A 24,602-nucleotide genomic window follows, 5' to 3' on the forward strand; every position below is an offset into this window, starting at 1 on the left:
CCTTTAGGACTCAGATACGGCAGGCAGCCTAGGAAAGGGATAAAGGAGCCCTGGAGAGAAATAACAGCAGCCAGCTTGAGCATCAGTCCCGAATGTAGTTTCCAGAACTTCTTTCTCCACCTCAAGCCCAGGGGATTTGGGCATGGAAGGGCATGTGGCTCTTGTGGTGCTTCCTCGCTCTGCAAGGTGGGATGAAGGCAGAGGACAGCCACAGTTGCAGGTGTCTTCCCAGTTTTTCTCTTCCTCAGCTGGAGCTCCCCTACCACTCTTCAGTCTTCTTCAGGATGTCTGGCCAGAAACCTGGCCCTTTCTTGCAGGCAGGTTGCTTGACTGGGAGGTTTGATTAGGTCAGAAACGACAAGCCCGTGGATTGGGCTACCTCAGTGATGTGTCTTCCAGGGCCCATGTCTTTCTTCTTGCCTTAATCCTTTTGTTTCTCCACCACCAGGTCACACCTCCTAATTTCTCAGTGTCACAAGTGCCCAACACTCCCAGCTGTCCCCAGGCTTACTCTGAACTGCAGACGCTGTCCCCCAGTGAGCGGCAATGTGTGGAGACGGTGGTCAACATGGGCTACCCATATGAGTGTGTCTTGAAAGCCATGAAGAAGAAAGGAGAGAATATTGAGCAGGTGAGCGGTTAGTCAGCCGTGGGGCAGGGCGGGGGTAGGAGAGAGGTCCCACATCTCTGGAGCTGGAATAGTGTCTTGCCTTTATCCTAGAGTCCCTCAGACTCACAGCACCATTGTCTTTTCCTGTGACTTGAGGGGGGTGGGCAGGACTCAGGGTGCTTTGTTGGGCAAACCAGCAGCCTCAGCAGCAGTGCTTCTGCTTTGGGGGCTGCTCTGGGACCTAGGCTGAGGGAGAGCTTTGAGAGTATTGGAGTTGTCGACTGTTGCCCAGTTATCCCCTTCTCTGCTTTTCCCGAGACAGCATTCTAGGCTTGGGGTATGGTCAGATGTCTTCTTCCAGAAATGTTTATCCTGTCAGGACTGCCCAGGGAGTTCCAAAATAGGGTACTGGAGTCTTAAACCTTGGGGGCACTTTCTGACTTGGGTGGGTGGTTTCTTAGAAGAATATCTTGGGACTTCCCTGGTGGTGCAGTGGTTAAGAGTCTGCCTTTCAATCCATGGGACACGGGTTCGAGCCCTGGTCTGGGAAGATCCCACATGCCGTGGAGCAACTAAGCCCATGCGCCACAACTACTGAGCCTGTGCTCTAGAGCCCGCAAGCCACGACTACAGAGCCCACGTGCCACAACTACTGAAGCCCATGTGCCTAGAGCCCGTGCTCTGCAAAAAGAAGCCACCGCAACGAGGAGCCCACGCACCACAACTAGGGAGAAAGCCCGTGCGCAGCAATGAAGACCCAACGCAGCCAATGATGATGATGATGATGATGATAATAATAATAAATTAATTAATTTAGAAAAAAGAAAAATCACCATTTAAAAAAAAAAGAATATCCTGCCTAGGCTGTGGAATTGACGTCAGCTGGGAGATGTGAGTCAGCCGTGACAGGAGCTCCTTTGAAAAATGGCTATACATGTTTAGAGGGGTGTACCTATCAGCAAATAGTCACTGAGGTACTGCTGTGTTGGACACAATTCAAGGTACAAAATCAAGTCCTATCTAGGATCTAATAGCCAAGGTGGGGAGCAGATGTCACACTTGTTGGTTTGTGTAAGACTTTTGGGAAGCACAGACAGGACTAGCAATAGGTGCTTAAACCTTTCTCTTTTCTTAGATTCTCGACTATCTCTTCGCACATGGGCAGCTCTGTGAGAAGGGCTTTGACCCTCTTTTAGTGGAAGAGGCTCTGGAAATGCAGCAGTGTTCAGAGGAAAAGGTAGGAACCTTCATGCTTCACGGGAACCCTCTGGAAAGAAGGGACAAAGTAGTCTGTCTTGGGGGTCCTCCTGGACTACAGCCTTCATCCCTTCCAGTGACTGTAGGCAGAGGTAGTTGAAGCACAGAATCTCCCATGTCCAGACAGGCATTTGGCTAGTTTGGCTCAGATAAAGTATCGGGTTGAAGACTATCTAGAATCCCAGGGAAGGGATGGGAAAAACGACCTGGGCAAAAAGCCATACTTTTGGATGTTGGGGGAGATTGCTCGTCACTTCACCTAGGCTGCTCGCCAGAGAGCAACCATTTCTGGGTTCAGTATCCTGCTGGGTGGGAGCACAGATGTGGATGGTGGGACCTGAATGAAGGTCAGCAAGGTTTGGGACTGGGCATAGGCTCCTGATGGACGATTGGCCGTGGCATCAACCTGTCTTCCTCCACGGCCTCGCTTCCTCTACGGCCCTCCTCTGCTTGCTAGGGGACCTCACAGAGGCTCACGAGGCTCTGGCAAAGAACGCTCCCCCAAGCAGCCCCCTTACACACATATTCCTCCACTCAGCTGTGCTGTGTGGCTGGACCCCTTTCTTGAGTCTGTATTCTCTTATTTCCCTTAGATGATGGAGTTTCTTCAGTTAATGAGCAAATTTAAGGAAATGGGCTTTGAACTGAAAGATATTAAGGAAGTTCTGCTATTACACAACAATGACCAGGACAATGCTTTGGAAGACCTCATGGCTCGGGCCGGAGCCAGCTGAGACCAGGCCCTGCCTAGGCCCTGCCACGGAGCACCCCCTGCCGAAGGCCCTGAGGAGATTACCTGTGGGGAAGAATGGGCACACTTCCGGATTTTCTTTTGGGGGTGGAAGGTCAGGTGTAGAGACTGTGCTTGCCAAGTCTCTGTGAGCCTAGGTCCTGAGCTGGGGAGAAAGTGGGGAAGATTTGGGCATGCAAATGCCCCCAGAACTGTCCTGGCTCCTTCCATAGTAAAAGTATTTGTATTCTGAGAAGTGTCCTTCCCACCTTGGCCATCCAGAGAGACTTCTCTGGTCTTTCTGGGGTCTGTATGGCCTCAGCCGAAACCTGGCCCAGCTGCCAAAAGGAGTTGGGGAGAAGGAGGTGGGAGGGCCAGACTCAGTGCTGCTTTGGGGCTAGATGTTTCCCTTCTCTGCAAGGGTGGACTGACCTCTAATCCAAGTTGAGTGCAATTGAAAGGTTCTTCCAGGGTTTTGTTTTTTTCCCCTTTTAACGATGTCACTTAGTGTTACACTGGTTCTGCAATGTCTCTGAGGTGCAAAGAATGCCCTTTTCCCCTTGGGGCCCTGAGTTTGCCTTTTCTGCCAGGCAGTTACCATACTTCCTTGCCCCAGCCTGTTTCTTTTGGCCTGGTTTGGACCACAGTCTTCTGCTACCCGAGATTTTAGAGCCGCCTGCTCTAGAAAACAGTTGTCAGTTTAAGAAATCATTGGCCCCTTCCCAGCACATCAAGTGGGGAAGAAAGAGGCTGTGATTTAGTCACCCAGCACTAACTCCACCTCAGTTCTCCCTGGAGAACAGCCTCTCCCTCCAGCCCCTTGCTCTAGGATGACACAATGAATAACACCTAGTCATAGAAATCAGTCTCTTTGGTTTGTTTTGTATTATGTTGTACATCATTAAAGATCTAAATACAAAGGATATACAGTCTTGATGAATCTAAAGTAATTTGCTAACTATTTTGATTCTTCAGAGAGAACTACTAATAAAAATCTAAAAGGTATATCCTGCTGTGATAACTTCTTTATTGCCAAGGACTGTTTTACTGCAGGGTGGAGGTGAGTGAGTGGTAAAGGGATTTGCTGGGGATGGAACAGGAGCTAACCATTTTCTGTCATTTCAGTACTTTCTTCCAACTCTTAGGCCCATGGGACCCAGGAGCTGGCCCCCCGAGTCTGCCCTGGTTTTAGGTTTATAAAGGCAGGTGTAGACAAGGGTCTGTTTGTTTAAACTTGACCTAGCCCAGTCTCTGGGTCAAGGACATAGACATATGCCTTCCTGCAAGACTGACTGGCGGTGAGGCAGGCTGGGCCTTCAGGGGGATCACTCAGAAATGAGGAACAAGCCCCTTGTCCTCTGAGCAGCATCATGCATGATTATGTGTTCCACAGGCAGGACTGGGATTCAGACTGCTTTACTAGCTCTCAGTGCTGATGTATCTGACGGCACTAGATTTATCCCTAGAGCTTCTTGTCCTTATACTTAATACTGTCCCACAGTCCCTCTTGTGCTCTTAGCTTGGATGGGTCTCTAATTTTTTTTAGTGATCACGTGAGGAGGGCGTACAGAACCTTTGGGCTGGGAAGCACCACGCTGGAAAGAGGCTGCCCTCTGGTGGTCAGATCAGGCATGGCCATTGTCTCAGAAATCCCCTCTTCTGGCCTTTAAAATTAATTAAACCCTTCTTTTAAAACCTGTAAAAGTTATCCTTTACCTGTAGGAAATCAAAGTTTCATACTAAAATGGTGTCAGGGCCAAGGGCTTTGACATGAATTTCAACTTGATCCAGGGTGGCCTTGGTTAAGTGATGGGCCACCTGGAGGCCACTTGGTATTTCTTAAGCTTCTTTCTGCTAAAAAGATACAGAAAGAACTCACATGAAGGTGTGCGTGTATGTGTGTAGAACTGCTTTAGAGCCTCAGACTACTGACCAGAGCACTCAGTGCCAAGACCCTGAACACAGGCCATTCAGGGGGGAGTAGATGGCCAGGGCAGTCCTGGATGAGGGTGAGGCTAGGAGATAGACTTGCCTGAGATACTGCAGCTCTTCCACTATTCCGTGAGGGAGCGTGGGGGTGAGGATTCACAGACAGGAGCCAGGAGCATGACGCAGGTGGACGGTCCCGACAAAAGGTAGAGATTGGGAAAGAATAACGCAGTGACGCGAGCACCCTCTTCTGTCTAAATACTGGAGTGCAGGGAGGGAGGGGAACTGGAAGCATAAAGCCTGTCCCACATCTGCTGCTGTTAAAGACATCAAATCAAGGTTTATTCATTTTACATTTTCAAAAGCTAACTGAAGTCCCAAATCAATCTCCAAGGGCTGATGGGGCAGAGCTCACCCTCCCTTGCCCCACTAGCACCAATGTTTTCGTTTTTGACCAAGTCCTGGAGAAAGGCACAGAATCCAGCTGATAAAACCTCTGGGCTCAGCATGTTATCTTCCCTAGCTTGTGACCTCAACACAACCTCTAGGTTACCACTGACCATCCCCCCATCCACTGATCCCCAAATTTAGAAACATCTACAGGGTTATTAGACCTGTGTTTCCACAGACAAGGGGTCAGTAAAGGCAAATCCTCCTCCAGCCCCAAAGAAAAGGGAGGGGCCTATTAAGTTTTTCAGGCTGATCTATCCTTCCTTACAGATACTCCTGTGCTTAGAATTGAGGGACAGATGCTTGGCCCTGAGAGAGGAGCTGGGACCCAGCCAAGGCCACGTGTGGCTAGGAAGAGGCCAGCATGGGCAGGACCAGGGAGTGGGTTCTGATATCTGTAGGGGGACCTGGCAGACGCCCCTCCAGGTCGAGAGCCCAGCCACCACATACTGGATCTTGCTCTAAGACACCGCTGTCCTCTCAGGGGCCGCAGCTGGCCTGTGGCAGGCCAGGTATAGCTGCAGCTGGCTCCTCAGACTCTGGATGCACTTGGACTTCAGAGCCATGATTTCATCTAACTGGGTCACAAAATCTTCAAAATCCTGGAAAGGAAACAAAGGACAGGTGGAGCTTTTGCTGTTGCTGCCAGATCAGCTTTTCTAGTCCCTTCTCTTGTATGAAGATTTCAGAGCCCAGGCCCTTCCTCCAGCTGGAAAATCTGCAGGACAGTCACCATGGCACAGGGTGGGACCACTTCTCTACGCAGAGAGGTATTTTGCAGGGCAGAAGGGTGGTTTCGTAGAAGTACCTCTGGTCTGCATAAGGCAAGTAAGTCACTGTTACCATCACAGGGAGGGGCACCGACAAGCTCCTAGGAGGGCAGAACGGCAAAGAACAGAGGCTGGAAACATTTTGGCCTGGGAATGGGGAGTGTAGCACCATCTCCCACCTGTCCTTGCACGCCCTCAAGCCAACTCAGAGGGGTGGCAAGAGCAGGTCCAAGGCCTCAGCAAGGTTAGAGTGTGACAGCAGACCCTTTCTGCACACACAACTACAGCAGAAAAGGATGACTGTCAAACTAGCTGCAGGCTAATTCCCAGCAACCCCTGAGGGTCCAGCCAAGACCACTTACATTAGGAGCCAGCTGGCTCATCAGGGTCTCCTCCTTGAAGCCCAGCTTGGCCATTTCATCCAGCTGTTCCTGGTGTGCTCGGATGAGTACCTGCCTGGGAACCAGAGGGGATGCTGTGATCCTCTGGGCCTCTCGTCTCTCCTGGACAGCTTTCTGGAAGTGAGCTCCATTTCCAGGCCAGGAGCTGCTTCTGCCCAAAGAGGTCGAGGCTTCGACCAGAACCAGCTCACCACCACCTCCTGCCCCCTCCCCCGTTCTTTTCAGGCCTTGTCAAGGGGCTGAGTACAAATGAGATTCTGGGAAGAGATGGGCTTCTGGAGCTGCCCCCTGCCTCCCCAGGTACCCTGAGGCACAGGGCTGGATGCTGCTTCTCCTCCGCAGGAGCTGCCCACATCTTCCCTGCAAGAAAGCTCAAGCCTGTGCCACTGCAGCTGGCACACTTGGCACAAGGTAGAGCCTGCCACCTAGCCTGCTGTGATTTCTACTTTCTTTGGGGAGTTAAGGGACCAAAGCAAGGGGGTTTGAGCTAGAAGCTGGAGGATCTGCCTTCTGTCAGAAGAATCCAGCTGATAAAACCTCTGGGCTCAGCATGTCATCTTCCCTAGCTTGTGACCAACCTCTAGGTTACCACTGACCATCCCCCCATCCTCTGATCCCCAAATTTAGAAACATCTACAGGGTTATTAGACCTAACTGTGTCAGACTCCACTGATGGATAGAGACCACGGAAACAGCAAGACTGTCCACCTTGTAGAGGTGGGCTCCTCAGCTGCACATCCCTACACACCCTTCTCTTTGCCCAAGGCCCAGGCTTGAGCCCCAGCGAGCAGCTGGTAGACGGTCTGCCCAGGTGTCAGGAGCCCTAGCAGAGGGCCGCAGCCTCACATAGGAAGCATCTGTTCCCACAGGGCTGCCCTGCCTTCCTGCTCCTGGGCCTCTGACGCTGCTAGACCTCTTCCCCTCCTTCCTCTCACATTCTCAAAGGCTCTCTCGTTCTGCTGTACCATCCACAGCCTCCTTTGGGAAAAGCAGCACAAATCACCAGCCCCTGTTTTTTACCTTCACCATCTTGGAAGGTGACCAGCCTGCTTTGGCTCTGGGGTCACAAGGCTGCTGCTGCTGTGTCCCTGGGGAGCACTTCCAGGAACACAGACCCAACAGAATGAAGAAGAGGATTCTGATCTCACCATAGGTCTTAGGCTTGCTTATAGGGTCAGATCCTCCCTTCTTTCACTCACATCTCAGCTTTCCCAAGCTTCTTTCACTCACATCCCACCTACCCTACCTGGCAGGCCTGCTCCAGTACATTTTATTCCTGCTGTTCATGTCAGATGCATCTAGGCAGGCTCCCTTGAAAAGGCGGACAAAAAGCCTTTCTCTGAGCCAACCACAGCCATTCCCAGAACAGACAAAACATTCAGCTGTAGTGGGAGTAGGGGTGCCAAAGGGGCTCAAGTCTAGGTAGGAAAGTCCAACTTACTGTGCGTGCCCCAGGATGGGCTGACGGAGTGTCCTGGCAGTCTTGGGAGAGCCTAGCCTTGCTAAGTACCTTGGGATTGGCCTGCGTTTGAGCCACGCGATGTCCTCGTTGTAGCAAGACAGCTTGATGGGGTCTGTGGACAAACCCAGCTCCTGCCAGCCAAGCCCTGCCAGGTGCTTTCTCTCCTGGGCCCAGGGCTGGCCGGCCACATCACTACTTCCTGCTTGGGGGGTGAGTGTAGGCCCAGAGTGGGGTCCCCCAGTATGTATGGTGAGGAAGGGTTTTTCTGGGAAACCCTGGGAGCAGCCCAGCTCTGTCTCAGCATCGCCATCATAGTGCCGCTGGGAGAAGAGTGCAGTCTCTCTGCTCTGACAGGGCTCCCCCAGGTCAGCCTCCCTGTTGGGCAGCTTGTCAGGTGGGTGCTGATGGATGGGTGACAGGGACAGAGCTGGAAGATCACCCCCAGGCTTACTGTCGGGGGGGGATGATGAGAGCCACAGGTGCTCAGTTGTTGAAGACATTAGCAGGTCTGCCTCTTGATCACCAGATGACACTGTGTGGCCCACAGCTGGCCCCCCTGTGTCTGCTGCCACTAGACTGTGCGCAGCTCCATCCTGGGCCGACTGCTCCAAGTGGGGAGAGCCCTCATCGTCTGGGCTCTCCAGGAGAGACACGGTGAGGGAAGCCATCAGTCCAGAAGCATGCTCAGAGCATGTGCCTAATTCCCCTCTAGAGTCTTCTCCTTGGAAAGGGTTACTGTTTTTCATTGTTCTGGTCGCCACAGTTGGGCTGCCTTCACTGACTTCTCTCAGAGGTGTGCTCACTGTGTCTCTTTGGTCTGGGGATCCAGGAACTGTGACGTGGGATAGTGAGAAAGTGCAACCATCTTCCTCCAGGGATGGTGAGCTGCCCTCAGCCTGCCGAGGAGCCTCATTTTTGAAGGCATCCTGTCTGAGGTCAAAGGCTGGGCTGCCACCCCTTTTCTGGTTATACACAAAGCCTACCTGTGAGCAGTAAGGCTTCTCTGCCAGGTTTTCTCTGGGAGGAGGCCCTGAGGAGGTGGAGTCCTCCTCTCTGCTCCAGTCCAAGGGCACCTGACTTGGGCTGTGGCCGTGATCAAGTGCTATCCTGTGGCTTGCGGGGTCCCTGGAGTCCATCCAGCTTCCAGTTAGACCCTTCTCGTCACCTTCTGTCCTGGGGCTAAAAAACAGACTCTGCCGCCTTTCGGCTACCTGCTCCTCAGGACCTTGCTCCCTCTGATGAAGGAAGAACGAGCCTTCGCTGTTCTCCAGGGTGTTTCCCTGCTTTGCGGTCCTCTGACAGGAGACATGTGAAAAAGAATCTTCACTGAAATCGCTGTCATCAAGGTCCTCAGCTTGGGCTCCATCATGGCTCTCACAACAAGAATGGAAGGGAGGAGGGGTGTCATTCTGGAGCTGCCCCTCCGGAGGCCGGGACTGGCATAAAAACCTTTCCAGTGGCTGGTACTTTAACTTCTGCTGGAGGAGAGGTGGCTGCTGGAACTGCTGGTGATAAAAGCGCAAATGTTCCTCCCTCTCCTTCTGATGCAGAGGGATGTTTGTCCAAGCTTCAGAGGCAGGCCTGGTAGGTGTGCCCCCCTTGCTGCCCTGACTGTACTCGACTAAGTGGTGGACGTTGCCAAAGGAGAGCTCAACTCGTGACACAAGCTGCTTTTGCACTGGCTGCACAGTCTGCGCTTTCTTGCACCAGGAGGGCAGCTTACCACGGACTGCTTCTCCTCCTGGGCCAGGGGCCCTGCTTCCCCACCCGAGGGCAGTTTTGTTGCCGATTGGATTTTTCTCAGAGCATAATGCAGCTGATTCTTCTGCCCTTTTTTTGGCTAAATGTCCAGACCGCATGGTTCCTTTGATGGAGCTAGTTTGAATGACCCACTCTTGGGGAGGACTCCCTCTAGAGCCACCCCTTTTACCAGGAACCTTAGGTACAGAAGCAAAAGGGATATTGGCTGGGTGACTGGCCAGAGGATGGGCCTTCGTTCTTGTGGAGCCAGGTGCCACTGTGAGCGACTGTTGGAGCCCCAGCTTGACTTTTTTGGGAGAACACTTGTCCCCTGGCAGGGCCACAGGAGAGCTCTGAATTCGTTTTGGAGAAGAGTTTCCAGATGTTCGATTTCGACTGCTAGCTGAAGTGCAACATTTAATCCCTTTCTTTAGTTCTTTGACCCTGTAAACGACCATTTTACGTTAAATGTGCATTCTTGCATGTTCTGTAACTTCTTTCCTATAGCTTTCAGGGAAAACAAAAACCAAAGAAAACTATTACAAGGACTGGGAATTACTTTTTTATCTGGGAGAGAACTGGAGGAAACGGGGAGATTCTATTTCAGCATGAAATACCTCTCTTTACCTGAACAAAGAAGACCAGTGTCTTCTCTCAGGATAGTAGTGTGCATCCAATATTCCATGATCAGGAGAGTTTTGGAAATACCACAGTCCCATGTGAGGGCCAGGCCAGAGGAGCTAGTCTCAGAACTATGCCCACGCAGGGCCCACGCCATACTTCCTGAAGATCGGCCAACTCAGGAGCCTAGTGTCTACCCCTTACCCACTCTTCCATGATCAGAGTCTTCTTTTCCCTGCAACCACCTCCTTTCAGGCTTCTCTGAGAAAATGAGTTCCCTCGAACCTGCTGGGCACTTCAAGAAGCAAAAGCCCTCTGGAAATAAGCAGGCTTGTGCTAATTCCATTAAGGGAAAAATGACCTGTCTACTCACAGGGTTTCTCAACCTTAGCACTAGTGGTGTTTGGGGTCAGATAATTCTGTGTTGTGGGGAGCTGTCCTGTGGAGTGTTTAGCAACCTCCTTGGCTTCTACCCGAGATCCCAGCAGCATTTCTCCCCAGTCACAACAATCAAAATTGTCTCCAGACATTGCCAAATGTCCCCTAGGAGGCAAAATTGCACCCTAGATAGAGAAATAGAGAAACATGCTCTATTTTACAAGGGAATTTTAGAGAGCATGGAAAAATCCAGAATTAAGTCTCTGCTAGGATTCAGTTGCCAAGATCAGAGTCTCTCACTCTGTGATACCTAAAACAAAATACAAACAGTGTAAGAATTTGGATTTACAAGGAGACATCAAGTAAAATGTGACTCTCCAGTGGTTTGTTCATAGATTCTACGTTGAAATCCCCTAGGAGGGAGCAGTACTTCTGCCTGGGAGCTCCCAGAAAATGTCTTTTCCATTGTTTTGATTTTAATCCACTCAATAGTAGCCAAATGACCCCTCTGGCCATTACTGAAAACCAAGATAGTAAACCTGACACTGAGACTTGACTTAAATCTTCCTTTTAGGTCTGAGAGGCAAGGCAAGCAGATAACACAGTAAGCAAAGAGACATAGGATGAGACTAAAGACACGTGAATTGTGTCCTTGGGCCTTTGCTGAGGTATTGCAGTAGGGCACACATCCACGGAATGGGTTGAGAGGTCCCACAGCAAGTCTAGATGGTTCCAAATTACTTCCTGTTATAAAAATCTGAGCTATTAGTTTTGTTAAAAGAGAAACACCAAAATTTCCTCCTAGCAGTCATAGTAAATAATTCTAGAAGCCTGAGGGTGCCGGAAGAAATCTTACAGGTAATTTGGTCATTGATGCTAAATGCTTCCAGTGTACTCTACCTTTTACCAGAATCACTCCTGTTACTGAGTTCTCTTCTGATACACCTGTTAGGGGTCCAGCTGGAACTTTATTTTTGGACTATTTAGCAACATTCTTCTAGTATGTGCAGAGATGAAAATTTTAAATGAGAGGAAAATTTTAAATAAGCAATAAAATCATCCTCATCCTGTGTGTGTATGGATTGTTACCAACGATTAATTTAAACACATAAAACTAATGACTTTCATATTTATTTTCAATAATTTGTCAGACTGCTTTAAATGGAAGAGATTATTTCTATTATACTTATTCTACTTTTTAACCAAAATTATTTCAAATAATTTCTCAGTCGTACTCAATACATCCCCTCTGAGAAAGGGTTACTTTCATCTTCCTTTACTGAGGCACTGAGAGGAAAGTCTTGTTCTCTGCTCCTTAATGATGTTCTTACTTCAAGTACTTGATATGTCTGTGATTTGGGGAGTGAATGGGGTTATGAAACAAGATTGACTTAGGGTTAATAATTGTTGAAGCTGGGTAATGGATACATGGGGGGAAAGAACTTGAAGCCATACTGGTTTTTGGGGAACAATTTTGGATCATCCCATGTCTTCTATCTGATCTCAGTCTTCACTGTCTTCTAGTAGTGCTAGGGTGCTGGCATTAGGAAACCATGCAACAAGAAAACCTCCTCGAGGAAACTTATTTGGGGGACCTGTTATAGGCATACTTCATTTTATTGTGCTTTGCTTTGTGGATAGTGCTTTTTTTTTTTTAAACAAATTGAAGGTTGGTAGCAACCCTGCATAGAGCAAGTCTATTGGTGCCATTTTTCCAACAGCATTATTTTTAAATTAACGTATGTATATTGTTTTTTTTTAAATCACTTTACTGTGATCTTTGATCTGTCGTGGTGGTCTGGAACCAAACCTGCAATATCTCCACAGTATGCCTGTAATATTACTATTGTTAAAGTTAACATATAATGAGTGCTATTTGCCAGGTGTGGTGCTAAGCCCTTCAAACATATCGCATCAGTGATTCCACGTAACTGTTATACGAGATAGGTGCTATCATTATCCCTGTTCACATTAAGGAAACTGGGGCCCAGAGAAGTTGCAAATTTGTCCAAGACCACTCAGCTAGCTAGTGGCAGAGGCAGGTTATTGGCCCAGGTAGTCTAACTCCAGAGTCCACTCTGGTAGCCACTTTGTAAATGATCTCTCCTATTTAAATGAGATAAGGTACACAGAGAACCTCACTCAAGCCCTCAAGCCCAGAAGGAGCTCCTCCTTTCATTCACAAATATTTATTACACATCTACTAGGTACCAAGTACTGTCTGGGCAGGAGAGATACAGTGGAGAAAAAGATAAGGTTCCTGTTCTCACGGAACTTAGATGGTAGCTTATCTTTCCTTCCCAATGAGTTTATAAAATGCCATGGATACTAAAGATTCTTCAACAGTAATTAAAAAAAAAAACAGGTTCCCCTCAAATAGTTTGTTAACTTTGGAGATGGCTTCTTGGGAGACTGAAGAGGAGGTGTTGTAAGACAGGGCCAGCAGCAAAGCAGCCAGAGGAAAGAATGGTAATGAGAGCATTTTCACACGTGTAGGAGACATGTGACCCCAGGGTCAGAGATGGGAGGGACCCTGGCAGATACCAAAGTCACTAGAGCCCTGACCTGGCAGTAAGAGGTGCTAGTTCTGCCACCAACTCCCAATGAGCCCTTTTAAAGTTTCCACCCTTTTCTGGGCCTCAGTTTCTCTTTCTATAACACAAGGTTGGTCTCTTCTGGACCTACACAGCTCTGAGTACTTCTGCCTTGACAAGTAATAGGTATTCTATCCCTAATAATTAGAGCTGAGGCTAGCAGGAAGAAAACCTCACTAAGCCTTCCACTCTGGAGAAATATTTCATCTCCCGCTAGCCATTTAAACGCCACTGATGGGGAATTCCCTGGCAGTCCAGTGGTTAATACTCCACGCTTCGAATGCAGGGGATGCGGGTTTGATCCCTGGTTGGGGAACTAAGATCCCACATGCCGCGCAGCGCGGCCGGAAAAAAAAAAAAAAAAAGCCATTGATGGAGTTGTCTCCTAAACAAGGGAACGTGTCACCTTCCTCTTGTCACATTCACACTCGTAAAATGGCAGGGCCTCCTAGGTCACATTCTCCAAATGACCAATTGCACATTCCCCTGGCAGTAGGATTATTGCCCCAAGAACAGGCTTGTGGAGCTCAAGGTCAGATCCTTGTGTGTGTATCACACACACATACACACACGACCTGCCACCTGAGGGGGACTCACCGGTCAGCATAGCGCAAGGTATTCAGAGTGTGTTCGGTGGCCAAATGGCTTGGCGAGATGTTGGCAATCATGCAGGTTTTGGCATTGCCAATGAAAGAGTCCTTCAGAACCTGTTTGAAACAGAAGGCAGGTCAATGAAGTCAACTAACCAAGGGCCTGCTGACTACTTACTGTGTGTAGGACACTGGGCCACAGTCACCCGCACCCCCTTCTACAAAAAGGTAATTCACAAAAGGAGAAACACAAACAGTCAATAAACAAAAGGTACTCACTTCACCACTAATCAAAGAAATGCAAACAAACCATTTTAAAAAACTAAAATTTTTGCACCTATAAGATTAAGATTAAGACTCATACTACCCTGCTCTGGTGAGGGTCTAGGGAAAGGGCGCTCTTGTACACTGCTACACTGCCCGTATACCGTGTAGCATGAATTGGTACATGCCTTTGGGAGGGCAGTTTGGCAATGTGGTAAAAACTTGGTAAAAAATGTTCACACTCTTGGTTTGGCAATCACACTTCCAGGACTTTATCCTAAAGAGATAATAATTGCTCAATTGATCCAAAAAAAAAAAAAAGTATACACAGGATATTCATTACCTTATTATAATAGTAAAATGTGGAAAATCTACAACTCTATAAACAGGTAACAAACTAAATAATTGTAAACTGCATACAACCATAAAAGATAATTATGTATATTAGGTACCTGGAAAGATCTAAAACTTATGTTTGAGTGAAAAAGGTATATTATTCTGTAAGTGGATCCATGTGTGGAATTATTTTTTTAATTAAATAGGACACAATTTCTGGGGATGGAGGACATGTTTTGAAAAATAACAAAGCCAATGTCAGAATCAGGACTAACCACCTATAAGAAGGGTTTCCTGGATCCCTGGTTGAAATCATGTCTGAGAAGAAACAATCTAACCCAATTCTGACTAGTAAGGAGCTATGTTATTATAGGTTCTGCCCCAGGTCCTGTGGAGCTGCTGGTCTAGCTGCACAGGGTGAAAACCTCTCCCAGAACACAAAGATCCTCACCTAGACTGCCTTCTACCTAGTCTGTCCCTACTGTGCACAGGACTTGGGGCAGAAGGGAACCAGGGGCGCCCATAACTGTCTTCACAGCTGTTCGTACCTAGGCAGACCCCTCCGTGGGCCACTCTTCCGCAGCCATTACAGATGCGCACTTATTGGCGTTTCCCGTTAATAAAGAAGCACATTTTCGTGACAGAAAAATGGAAGAAAAAAATTACCTATGGTTCTACCACTCAAAATAATCAGCTAACATATGCATAATTTCTGTGTAGTTTTTTTCTTCTCATTTCATATTTTTAAACTATAGATCTTAGTCATCTTTCCCATCAGGACATGTCAAAAATCTAGCTCATTCTTTTTAACTGCAGCCATTATTTTTTGTCTTGAAACACTGGTCTAAGTCTTACAACTAAGGAAGCACCAAGTACAGCTGTACTACCATCCCCTTCAAAGGCTCAGAGACTCCACTAAATCAACAAGGTTTCTTTACATTAGAAATAAGCAGAAAGCTGTTGGATGGTGACCACTGCTGCCCCGCAGGGAGCCTGGCTGCTTCGTACAGCAGGTATCCCTGCCTGAGGATGCCCCTTTCTTCTCCAAGACTGAGAGCTCCTGGAAGGAACGTGACTCCTCCCCCTCCTCTCTCTGCCCCCTCCCTTCCCCCTCCCCCCTCCCCCACTCCAGGTAGCATCACTCCTTGCTGGCAGTGGATGCTCTGCTGAAGGAATAAATGAATGGAAGAAGGAACACATGAGTGAACCAGAACTCAAAGCTCATATATAACTTTACCTGAGTTAATTTGCTTTGCCTGAAGGGAGTGTGAGTGTGTTCCTGATCCAATGCACGGATACATTCCTTCAGCTGCAAAGTGGTAGAATAATAAGCACATCAAATATCCCATGCAAAGTGAGAATAACAGATCAGATTTTTCTTAAATAAATCACAGTCATGCAATTCCCAAAAGGAAGTCAAAATGCCGTGTTAGTTTCTTGTTCAACAAGAAAAATCAAGCTAGACTGGGAAACGTCATCCTGTGCTAGCTGTGCCTAGTTAAGGGCCCCCCAATTTAAAGGCTGTGATCCTAGAATTAGCCCTGATAGCGTAGAACAGACAAACCCAGGGACATTCCCACAGGTCCCAGAGTCCAGCTTATGTGGTGGCAGTTCTGGCTTGCCAGCTCCCTTTCTCTCCTCTTCTCACACTCTTCCCAACTACAAGATGCACTTCAATGGCGAAAATATCTATACTACTCCCCCGCCTCCCTGCTCACACATGCACACCTATAGGTATGGACTCAAGTGCAGATTCAAGTTGTCTGGATGGGACAGGAGAAATTCTAGAGTCAGAGCTGGGAAGGAACTGAGCAATCATCTAGGTCTACCTCCTCATTTAAAAAAAAGAAGGGACTGTGGCCCATAGGCAAGGGCATGTCACTTGCTCCTGGGCAGAGCCCCTCAAAGAAGTGCTCATTGGACATCACTAGTGCTAGCAGACACCTGCATATGTAGATCTCTAGGGGCAACATGCCCATCAGAAAGAGCAGGGGTTGGCGGGAGAGGATCAGGGAGGAGAGATCTTCTATTTCTGAGTCCTGCATCTCCACTAAGCAGCAGTAAATGAGAAGAAAGGGAGGGAAAAGAATGGAAGGAATCCCTTGGCAGTGCCAGCTCTGGGAGTTCACCAAGAACAGGTAATTAGCTTTGAGAATCTGCTGTGGCTGTTCTTGGCAGCAGCTACAGATGCCCACAACTAACCTCTCTCTATCTAAGAAGCTGCCGGGTTATAAGAAGGTATAAGGGAATTTCCTCTTTTATTACAAATCAGTCCAATATCCCCAAACTTTAGCACTGGGAAGATTCTCTAGAAGGGATGAGCAGGTACCCAAACCTGGTCCCTGAGTTACACCTGCCCCTTATGTACTCAAATCCAAGTGTGGCTATCAATCTCTATGAGCCTTTGGGTCCCTTTAGCCTTGAATCAGAATGGAAAGTAGACTTTACTAAACTCTAAGGGAAAACCAAGGGAAAGACCCAGGAAAGAAGGGGCACCTTTGTGCACCTCACAAAGCACAAGATTTTGATCCTATTCTACAAGGCTTGTTCTCAGGCCCCTTTACATGCTATCGCCCATGTGAGATAGACACAGTCAAGCCCCAAAGGGTTCTCCAACTTCACAGGTACTTCTCAGGTTTCTTGGTTAATTCCTGGACCATAAATTTAAATATGAGAATCAAAGATTTCTAGCTAGAGGCTGTGGACCCTTGGCCAATTCACTTAACCTGAGCTTCAGAATCCTGATCTATAAAGTGGGAATACGAGAACCTGCTTTGTTGTGAAGAGTAAACTGACTAGCACATAGTACGTGCTCAAATATATTCTGGGGCTCCTTGGAGAAATGGTTGATTCCAGGGCTAGGGCAGGGAAGAGTGTGTGACATCTTATAGTACCAAAAGGCAAGGAGCTGCTCAAAAAATGATAGGGGCATGTCAAAAGGATACAGAAACCAACTTGAAAGAACTCCCAATGGCCATCTGGGATAATTTGAGCAAGAAAATAAATAATGATAGAAATGGATTCTAATTTAGCAAATAAAAGAAATATCCATTTACTATTATAACTAAATAACCAAATAAATAAATTAAAGAGAAAAAACAGCTCTTTCTTACAGCAGCATTCTAACTAATTAATGTAGAATGATGAACATAGAAAATCTCATCAGGTGAACACCACAGTAATAATTGTTGCAGGTAAGAATCATCAATGGATACTAAAATTAGGCAGCAAAAGTGTGATGTAAACAGGATATTTGCATAGTTTCAAAGTATCTCTCCATAAGATACTTATTACAAAGGGAATAATCATAACTTTACAGTGGAGTAACCTAGCACAAACCACCTTAACTCAGTGATCAAGTTTAACATCACCAGTAATAAGACATATTGACTGATACGATACACTGAGAAGCATACAACTTCTGTGGTATTCTTGCTAAAAATTCATTATCTCAATCTAATAATGAGAAAATATTACACAAACCCAAATTCAGAGACATTCTGCAAAATAACTTGCCAGCATTCTTCAAAGGTGTTAAGGTCAAAATTGACAAAAACTGAGGAGACTACAGACCCATGATAACTAAATGTAACATAGAATCCTGGACCCGAAAAAGAACATTAGTGGGACTATTGATGAAATTCAAACAAGGTCTGTAGATAGTTAATAGTATTATATCAATGTTCATTTCCTGATTTAGATTACTATAGTTATGTAAGATGTTAACATTAGGAAGGCTGGGTGAAGGAATGCTACATGTTTATTTCTGTAACGTTTTTAAAATCTAAAATTATTCAAAATTTTTAAACAATAATAAAAAGATGCTGATTCTCTCACCTCTCAGCCTCCCAATTTATCCCTCATGAGGCCTGGAAATAATGTGTCTAGCTAGAGATTTCAGTTCTGATCAAAAGGACTTAAATACTGTGGAGGGGCACAAGACAGGACTATGCATCTATAAGAAGGAATGAGGGTCTCTGTACACAGCCATGGAGTGAGCTCCAGGATACTGTTAAGTGAAAAAAGTAAAGTGTGCTAAAGTACAGTATGCTACCTTTTTTTTTTTTTCCTCCTGAGAAAGGGGTGAATACAAACATATATATTGGTAGAAAATCGTTATCTAAGGGGAGGGAGGTAACAGGATTGAGAGGATAGGGAAGAACACTAGACTCTTCTGAATGTGGCTTATTTTATAACTTTAACTCAATACAAAATTGGTAAGCTTAAACACACAGAGAAGAATTATTTCAAGTGACTTTGCAACACACTATTATGACTGTACATCTCTAGTGGGATACAATTTAAGGGTAAAAAGGAAACTGAAATCTTAATCTGAATTCATTAATCATATTATGAGTAATATTAACATGATTTTGGTATACATATATATTGAAGTAGAGCAAATAAATTATATTAATGTTGTTAGGAACTAAGAATTTTAGCATAAGAGAAAAGGGAGAGAAATATAAATTTTAAAAAGTTAAGCAAAAATCCTGTAGTCTTAATTTTGAATTAATTTATTAGTGTGAATCCCTGATATACTTTTACCTTTTAAAAAAAAAAAACTAGAGGCCTTCCCTGGTGGCGCAGTGGTTGAGAATCTGCCTGCCAATGCAGGGGACACGGGTTCGAGCCCTAGTCTGGGAAGATCCCACATGCCGCGGAGCAACTAGGCCCGTGAGCCACAATTACTGAGCCTGCGCGTCTGGAGCCTGTACTCTGCAACAAGACAGGCCGCGATAGTGAGAGGCCCGCACACTGCGATGAAGAGTGGCCCCCACTTGCCGCAACTAGAGAAAGCCCTCGCACAGAAACGAAGACCCAACACAGCCATAAATAAATAAGTAAATAAATAAACCCAAAGGTAACAAAAAACAAAAAAAAACTAGGGCTTCCCTGGTGGCGCAGTGGTTAGGAATCCGCCTGCCAATGCAGGGGACACGGGTTCGAGCCCTGGTCCAGGAGGATCCCACATGCCGGGGAGCGGCTGACCCCGCGCGCCACGGTTGCTAAGCCTGCACTCTGGAGCCCACAAGCCACAAGTACTGAAGCCCACGCACCTAGAGCCCCAGCTGCGCAACGAAGAGTAGCCCCCGCTCGACGCAACTAGAGAAAGCCGCGCGCAGCAACAAAGACCCAATGCAGCCAAAAAAAAAAAAAAAACCTATTTCCAAGCTCTGTCCACCAAAAAGGCCTAGAAGCGAGGACTACCAGTGGTAGTAAGTACCACTAGCACTCTAAATGGTCTCTAAATACCATTTCCCTCTAAAACCAAGGCTTGTTGAAGAAATGGCTGATTCAAGGTCTGGGGAAAAAAATGTACAAGATGAGCCTACAACATCTTGTCATACCAGAAAGCCAGGGACTAGTAGGAACATACTTGAAAAGACTCCCACTGGCCAAAAATGTGTAATTTAAGAAGAAGAAGAAGAAAAAAAAAAAAGATGACAATGAATTTACAATAATATGAAAACAAACAAAAAAATAAACAACAACAACAAACTCATGGTCATGTTTAGGTTACCAGGACATCAACTCGTTCTGAAAACTGGTGAGTGAAGGCAAAAAATCAAGCATTTATCTTGCCTCCATTGTATGAATTATATTTCAGGATAATCAGATAGTTGTGGGAAAGTTCTTTCCAGTTAATAAATACAGAAGGAATATTAGAATTAGAATATCACCATTTTGGAATCCCTAATGAAGCAATGGATAAAGGTAATAATGCTCATTGACAGCTGCTAAAACCATAAGGTGAAAAAGGTTGACGGGAAACATAGTAATGGAGGAATTAGACTGATAACACTTCAAAATCACAAAAAGAGATAATCAGACATTCTGTACCTCCTGATGTGTTCCTATAGAAAGTCTAAGAACTACTCATGAATTATTCTTGCCAAAAAAACAGAACTTAAATCTGATCAAGCCTCTAGATCAGCATTTTCCCAATCAAAATATGTGAGCCGCAAATACAAACCATATATGTAATTTTATTATAATAGCCATATTAAAAAGAAATAAAACCATATTAAAAAGGAATAAAACTAATATGTATAAAATAGATAACTAATAAGAACCTGCTGTATAGCACAGGGAACGCTACTTGATTTTGCTGTACAGTAGAAACTAACACAACATTGTAAGACAACTATACCCCAATAAAAAAAGAGAGAGAGAGAAAAAAATAAAAAGAAATAAAACCAGATGAAATTATATATTATATTAAACATATAATCTTAACTGTATATTAAATATACAATCTTAATTATATATTTTAGTTAATCTGACACATCCAATAATATTTTGGCATGTAATCAGTATGAAAAAATATTAATGATATTTTATATGCTTCAATGTGTAATTTACACTTAGAGCACATCTCAATTCAGACTAGCCACATTTCAAGTACCCAATAGCCACATGTGGCTTAGTGGCTACCATTTTGGACAGCACAAATATAAATCTTAACCACTTTATAGAAAATAGAGGATAGAGTACCATGTTAAACATCAACATGGGATGCAGTCAGCCTAATCCAGAATGTGGGAAATCTCACAGGTCAAGTGACTGAGTTTTCTTCAACAAATACATTAATATTAAAAAAAAGAGAGAGAGGGGGGAAGAACTGATACGGCATGAAAGAGGAATATCAACCAAAAGCGATCCGAGGATCTTGTTTGTATCTTGATTTGAATAAATCAACTGTAAAATGACATTTATGGGTCAACTGGTAAAATTATAACACTTACTGGATAACAGGTATCATTAAATAATTATTTCTTTAGGTATGCAATGGTATTATGTTACATTAAAAAATAAGCGTCCTTATCTCTGAAATACATCAGTAAATATTTGTGGAAGAAATGACATGATGACAGGATTTGTTTTAAAATAATCCAACCAGGGGAAGGAAAGGGTTGGTTAGATTTTTCGCATGTTGAAGCTGGGGGACAAGTATTTGGGAGATCATTATACTATTTATTCTACTATTATATGTTTGAAAAAATAATTTTAAGACTTGATGAGAGGGAAAAAGTGTACCTAAGTTAACCATTCAAGCAACTGCAGAAATACTTCTCTGTTCCTAATTGTCAGGGATTGACCAGAGGAAGAGAAGGCAGGGAGAGAAGGAAGAGTTGTCTAGAACTGCCGAGAATCTGATTGGGCAACCTTCATCTCCGTCTCCAACCTTGGAATTCCACTGCCTTATTCCACCCCACCCTCACCTACTTTGGCTGCATGTAAAGAGGGGCAAAATCTCTCAAGAATGATTTTTAGATTAAAGGTTTTGAACAACTTACAGCCAGAAGACTCTGGTTTATTTCCGCACCTTCCATCTTTGTCTGTCTATCTGAGTCTCTGGCATCTGCTGCTCTTTCACTGCCAGCCAAGTCAATAAAAGAGATCCTAGAGAAAAGACACAGCAGGGATGACTTCTTTGGGGATTTGGTTTATTTTTACATCAGCCAGCATTTTGTGACCCCAGGAAGAAATCAACACTGACCCATCCTCAGGAAAGTAAAAGATATTACTGTCAGCTTTCCAAAAGTATTGCAAGATTCTAATCTGTCAGTTACTGCTGGCACTGTTCACTTAGACCCTTCTGTTGGTTTTAATCATTTGTGAGAAAGTATGACTGAAATTAATTAAACATTCTCCCCATAAGGCTAAATGACCACAATGCAAATCACTTAGGTGACCACTTAGATAATTAAATAGAAACTTCCGTGGGCTGCTTTCCAGCAAACCCCCACTCCCCGCAAAAAAAAAAAAAAAAAAAGACTCATTACTCAGAGGTGAGATAGGTTCATCCATCACTGCGGCAGAGTTTGCTAAGATAGCACCAGAGAGGCAATGAATGTACCCAGTTGTCTTATGGCTTCTTTCAGGAAGGATGGATTAATTTTCTTTCTTTCTTTCTTTTTTATTTTATTTTTTATTTTTTTGCCTGTAAGTTCTCTGAGATGCATTTCCTACTATTCCTCTGCTGATACTGTTTTTCACGTTAGAAGCAATCAATGTCCCTTTTAATATCTTAGGGTTGACCAACAATAGGTCGTTACTTCATGGTTAATCAACTCATGGCACTTTAGTATAATGATTTATTTCAGAGCTAATAACTCTACTGTGTATCCCTGAAATAAAGAACTCCACAGTGGCAGGATGTCCTATTGTTGACAACACATATTTCAAAGTCACATTAGGGAAAGGCACACAATGCAATTCTCTGTGTATTTCCAGCTCACCTGCCAAATGTCCTCTTGGCTGAATCTTTGATCTGAATTTGGATAATAGCATGAGAGCGGGAGGAGTCTGCATTAACTCCAGTAGCCCCAGTGCTGCGCTCCTTGCTGCCCTTCAAGATCACCTGAAAATAAAATCCATAGGGTGACTTCTGCAAGGAGTAAACAAAGCCCTCTGGCTCCTAAGAGTTCGCTGAAAGTAGACTGCAGTAGACTGCAGTCTTTTCCCTCTATGAGGAAAGCTGCCTAAACTCTAAATCATACAGGATAAGTACCCAAGAGCAATGAAAACAATGTGGAATACTAATCTTGGGGGAGAACATTCAATAGCTCAAGAGCTAATTTACTTCTTGATCTCATATACTCTTTTTAATATCTTTGATGGATTTATCCTGACTAAAATCCCCAGGGCATAACTTGGCTCCGAAGTAAGGTCCCATAATACCCATCTGTCGTAGTAACCGAAGCAAAGGACAGAAATGTGCATCACAGAATGAACGATCACATCCACCTGTTCCACCACGATGCAGTCATAAAGGAGACCAGGACTGATGTGTGGGAACATGGAAGTGATGAGTTATCACAATTGCCATGAGCCCATGATTTCCCTTGAGACCACTGCCCCTCCAAATGGGAGTAAAGGCTAACTTGGGTCCCTCTGGCCACAAAGGAATGGGGGAGAAGAGGTGAAGCCTCAGAAATGGCCTCAAGCCACTGAAAACACAGCCATATAAGAATATCCTGCCCTGATTTGGGGGAGTGTTGATTACTGAGAATCAAAAAGGTGAAGAACTTTAAAAATATTTGACAGACTCCTCACAGTAGCCTAAGGTGAGGTGAGTATGATTATTATGCCCAATTTACAGCTGAGGAATAAATTCAAAGGTTGATTTGTTCACAAACAGCTGTTTTGTGGCAGAACCAAATTCCACATCTAGTATGTCTGATTCCAAAGCCCATGTAGTTTCTACTACACTGTGGGGCACTTAGGACAAATTCATCTATTTTGCAGTGAATTAGACTAAGAAAGTCCTATCTAATTTTTTTCTCAATCTCTCAGAAGTTTAATTTTTATCATATTGAACATAGCTACAGTTTCCAGATTAAGAGTCCAAAAGTTGACAGAGTCAAGCCTTCAACAACAGTCCATAAAATATCTTAACAAACAGGGGTAGGTACTTTTAAAAAAATTAACTAACTAATAATAAATTCCTCCATGGCCTAAGCAATAGTTATGTCTCTAAATATTATCAGTGAGATTCAGAATTGTATTTTAGAATCAAATTTAGAATCAAATTTTAAATGCACTCATTTTGTAAATAGCTTGCTAAAAGTTTAAAGGGACTATCTGATGAATCCTTTTGTAAAGAGCAGAAATTGTTAATTTACAAAACTGGATTATCAACTGCATGGATAGCATGTTGCTGCTAATCAGAAATCAGAAGAATTAGAACAGTAATACCTTATACTGGGTGTGGCAACTGCCCAAAAAAAAAAAAAAAAAAAAAGCACTGATAACTAAACCTGGATGCTGGCTAGGTCACTTAAGCCCAAATCTATAACTGAACCATCTAGTTTGTCTGCCTATCTATCTATCTATCTATCTATCTATCTATCTATCTATCTATCTATCCATCCATCCATCCATGCCTCGCTTCAAGGCTTGCCGGATCTTAGTTCCCCGGCCAGGGATTGAACCCGGGGCCACTGCAGTGAAAGCACAAAGTCCTAACCACTGGAATGCCAGAGAATTCCCATGAACCATCTAGTTTAAATGCACTTCCTCATCCTGGCCTCTCTCTATCACTCTGATTTCATACTTTCATAGATTACAATGCAATGATGAGGGATTATTTTAGATTTGTATTAGTCTTTTTTATCAAACTTCTTTTTCATTAGAAAAGAAAGACATGCTTACTGGGGAAAACTTAGAAAATACAGGAAAAATATAAAGAAGAAAATATATACCTTCCATAACCCCAGAGTTAACAAGATTCTGGTGCATTTCCTCCCAGGGTTTTAGGTGTCTCACAGCTCTTTTGAGATATATATATCTATATATATATATGTCTTTTACAAACCCCATGAAGAGACAGGGGAGATCTTTTAAATGCCTACATTTGTGAATTGTGTAAGCAATATGCTTGATGGATAAAGAAACGATCACAGAGAAGTTAAGTGGCTTATCCAAGGTCACATAGGCAGAATATGGTCAGGCTAGGGATAG

General features: G+C 44.9%; 2 protein-coding genes across 14 annotated transcripts in view; one reads left to right on the forward strand and one right to left on the reverse strand.

Moving 5' to 3' along the window:
* UBAP1 (ubiquitin associated protein 1) overlaps positions 1–21,406 on the forward strand; it is a gene marked incomplete at its 5' end in the record, with an annotated part of 73,425 nt that extends 52,019 nt beyond the window's left edge. For 4 of the 8 annotated variants that reach the window (XM_082467582.1, XM_082467589.1, XM_082467584.1 and 1 more), the window contains 3 exons: positions 449–631; positions 1,746–1,847; positions 2,461–3,602. In XM_082467582.1, coding sequence (XP_082323708.1) covers positions 449–631; positions 1,746–1,847; positions 2,461–2,601 — 426 coding nt within the window. In that variant the 3' untranslated portion in view covers positions 2,602–3,602. Of the gene's footprint in view, positions 1–448; positions 632–1,745; positions 1,848–2,460; positions 3,603–21,227 lie in introns of those variants that run through there. The other 4 variants (XM_082467586.1, XM_082467587.1, XM_082467585.1 and 1 more) reach the window with 3 other exon arrangements.
* Positions 4,845–24,602, reverse strand: part of KIF24 (kinesin family member 24) — a 63,321-nt gene continuing 43,563 nt past the window's right edge. For all 6 annotated transcript variants that reach the window (XM_082467512.1, XM_082467509.1, XM_082467508.1 and 3 more), the window contains 7 exons: positions 22,379–22,500; positions 21,434–21,539; positions 15,370–15,441; positions 13,540–13,649; positions 7,589–9,793; positions 6,109–6,202; positions 4,845–5,578 (listed from right to left, as the gene is read on the reverse strand). In XM_082467512.1, the coding sequence (XP_082323638.1) occupies positions 5,438–5,578; positions 6,109–6,202; positions 7,589–9,793; positions 13,540–13,649; positions 15,370–15,441; positions 21,434–21,539; positions 22,379–22,500 (2,850 nt within the window). In that variant the 3' untranslated portion in view covers positions 4,845–5,437. The remainder of the gene's footprint in view (positions 5,579–6,108; positions 6,203–7,588; positions 9,794–13,539; positions 13,650–15,369; positions 15,442–21,433; positions 21,540–22,378; positions 22,501–24,602) is intronic.

This window comes from Balaenoptera physalus (assembly GCF_965194825.1).
Source record: "Balaenoptera physalus genome assembly, chromosome: 7".
Taxonomy (NCBI): domain Eukaryota; kingdom Metazoa; phylum Chordata; class Mammalia; order Artiodactyla; family Balaenopteridae; genus Balaenoptera; species Balaenoptera physalus.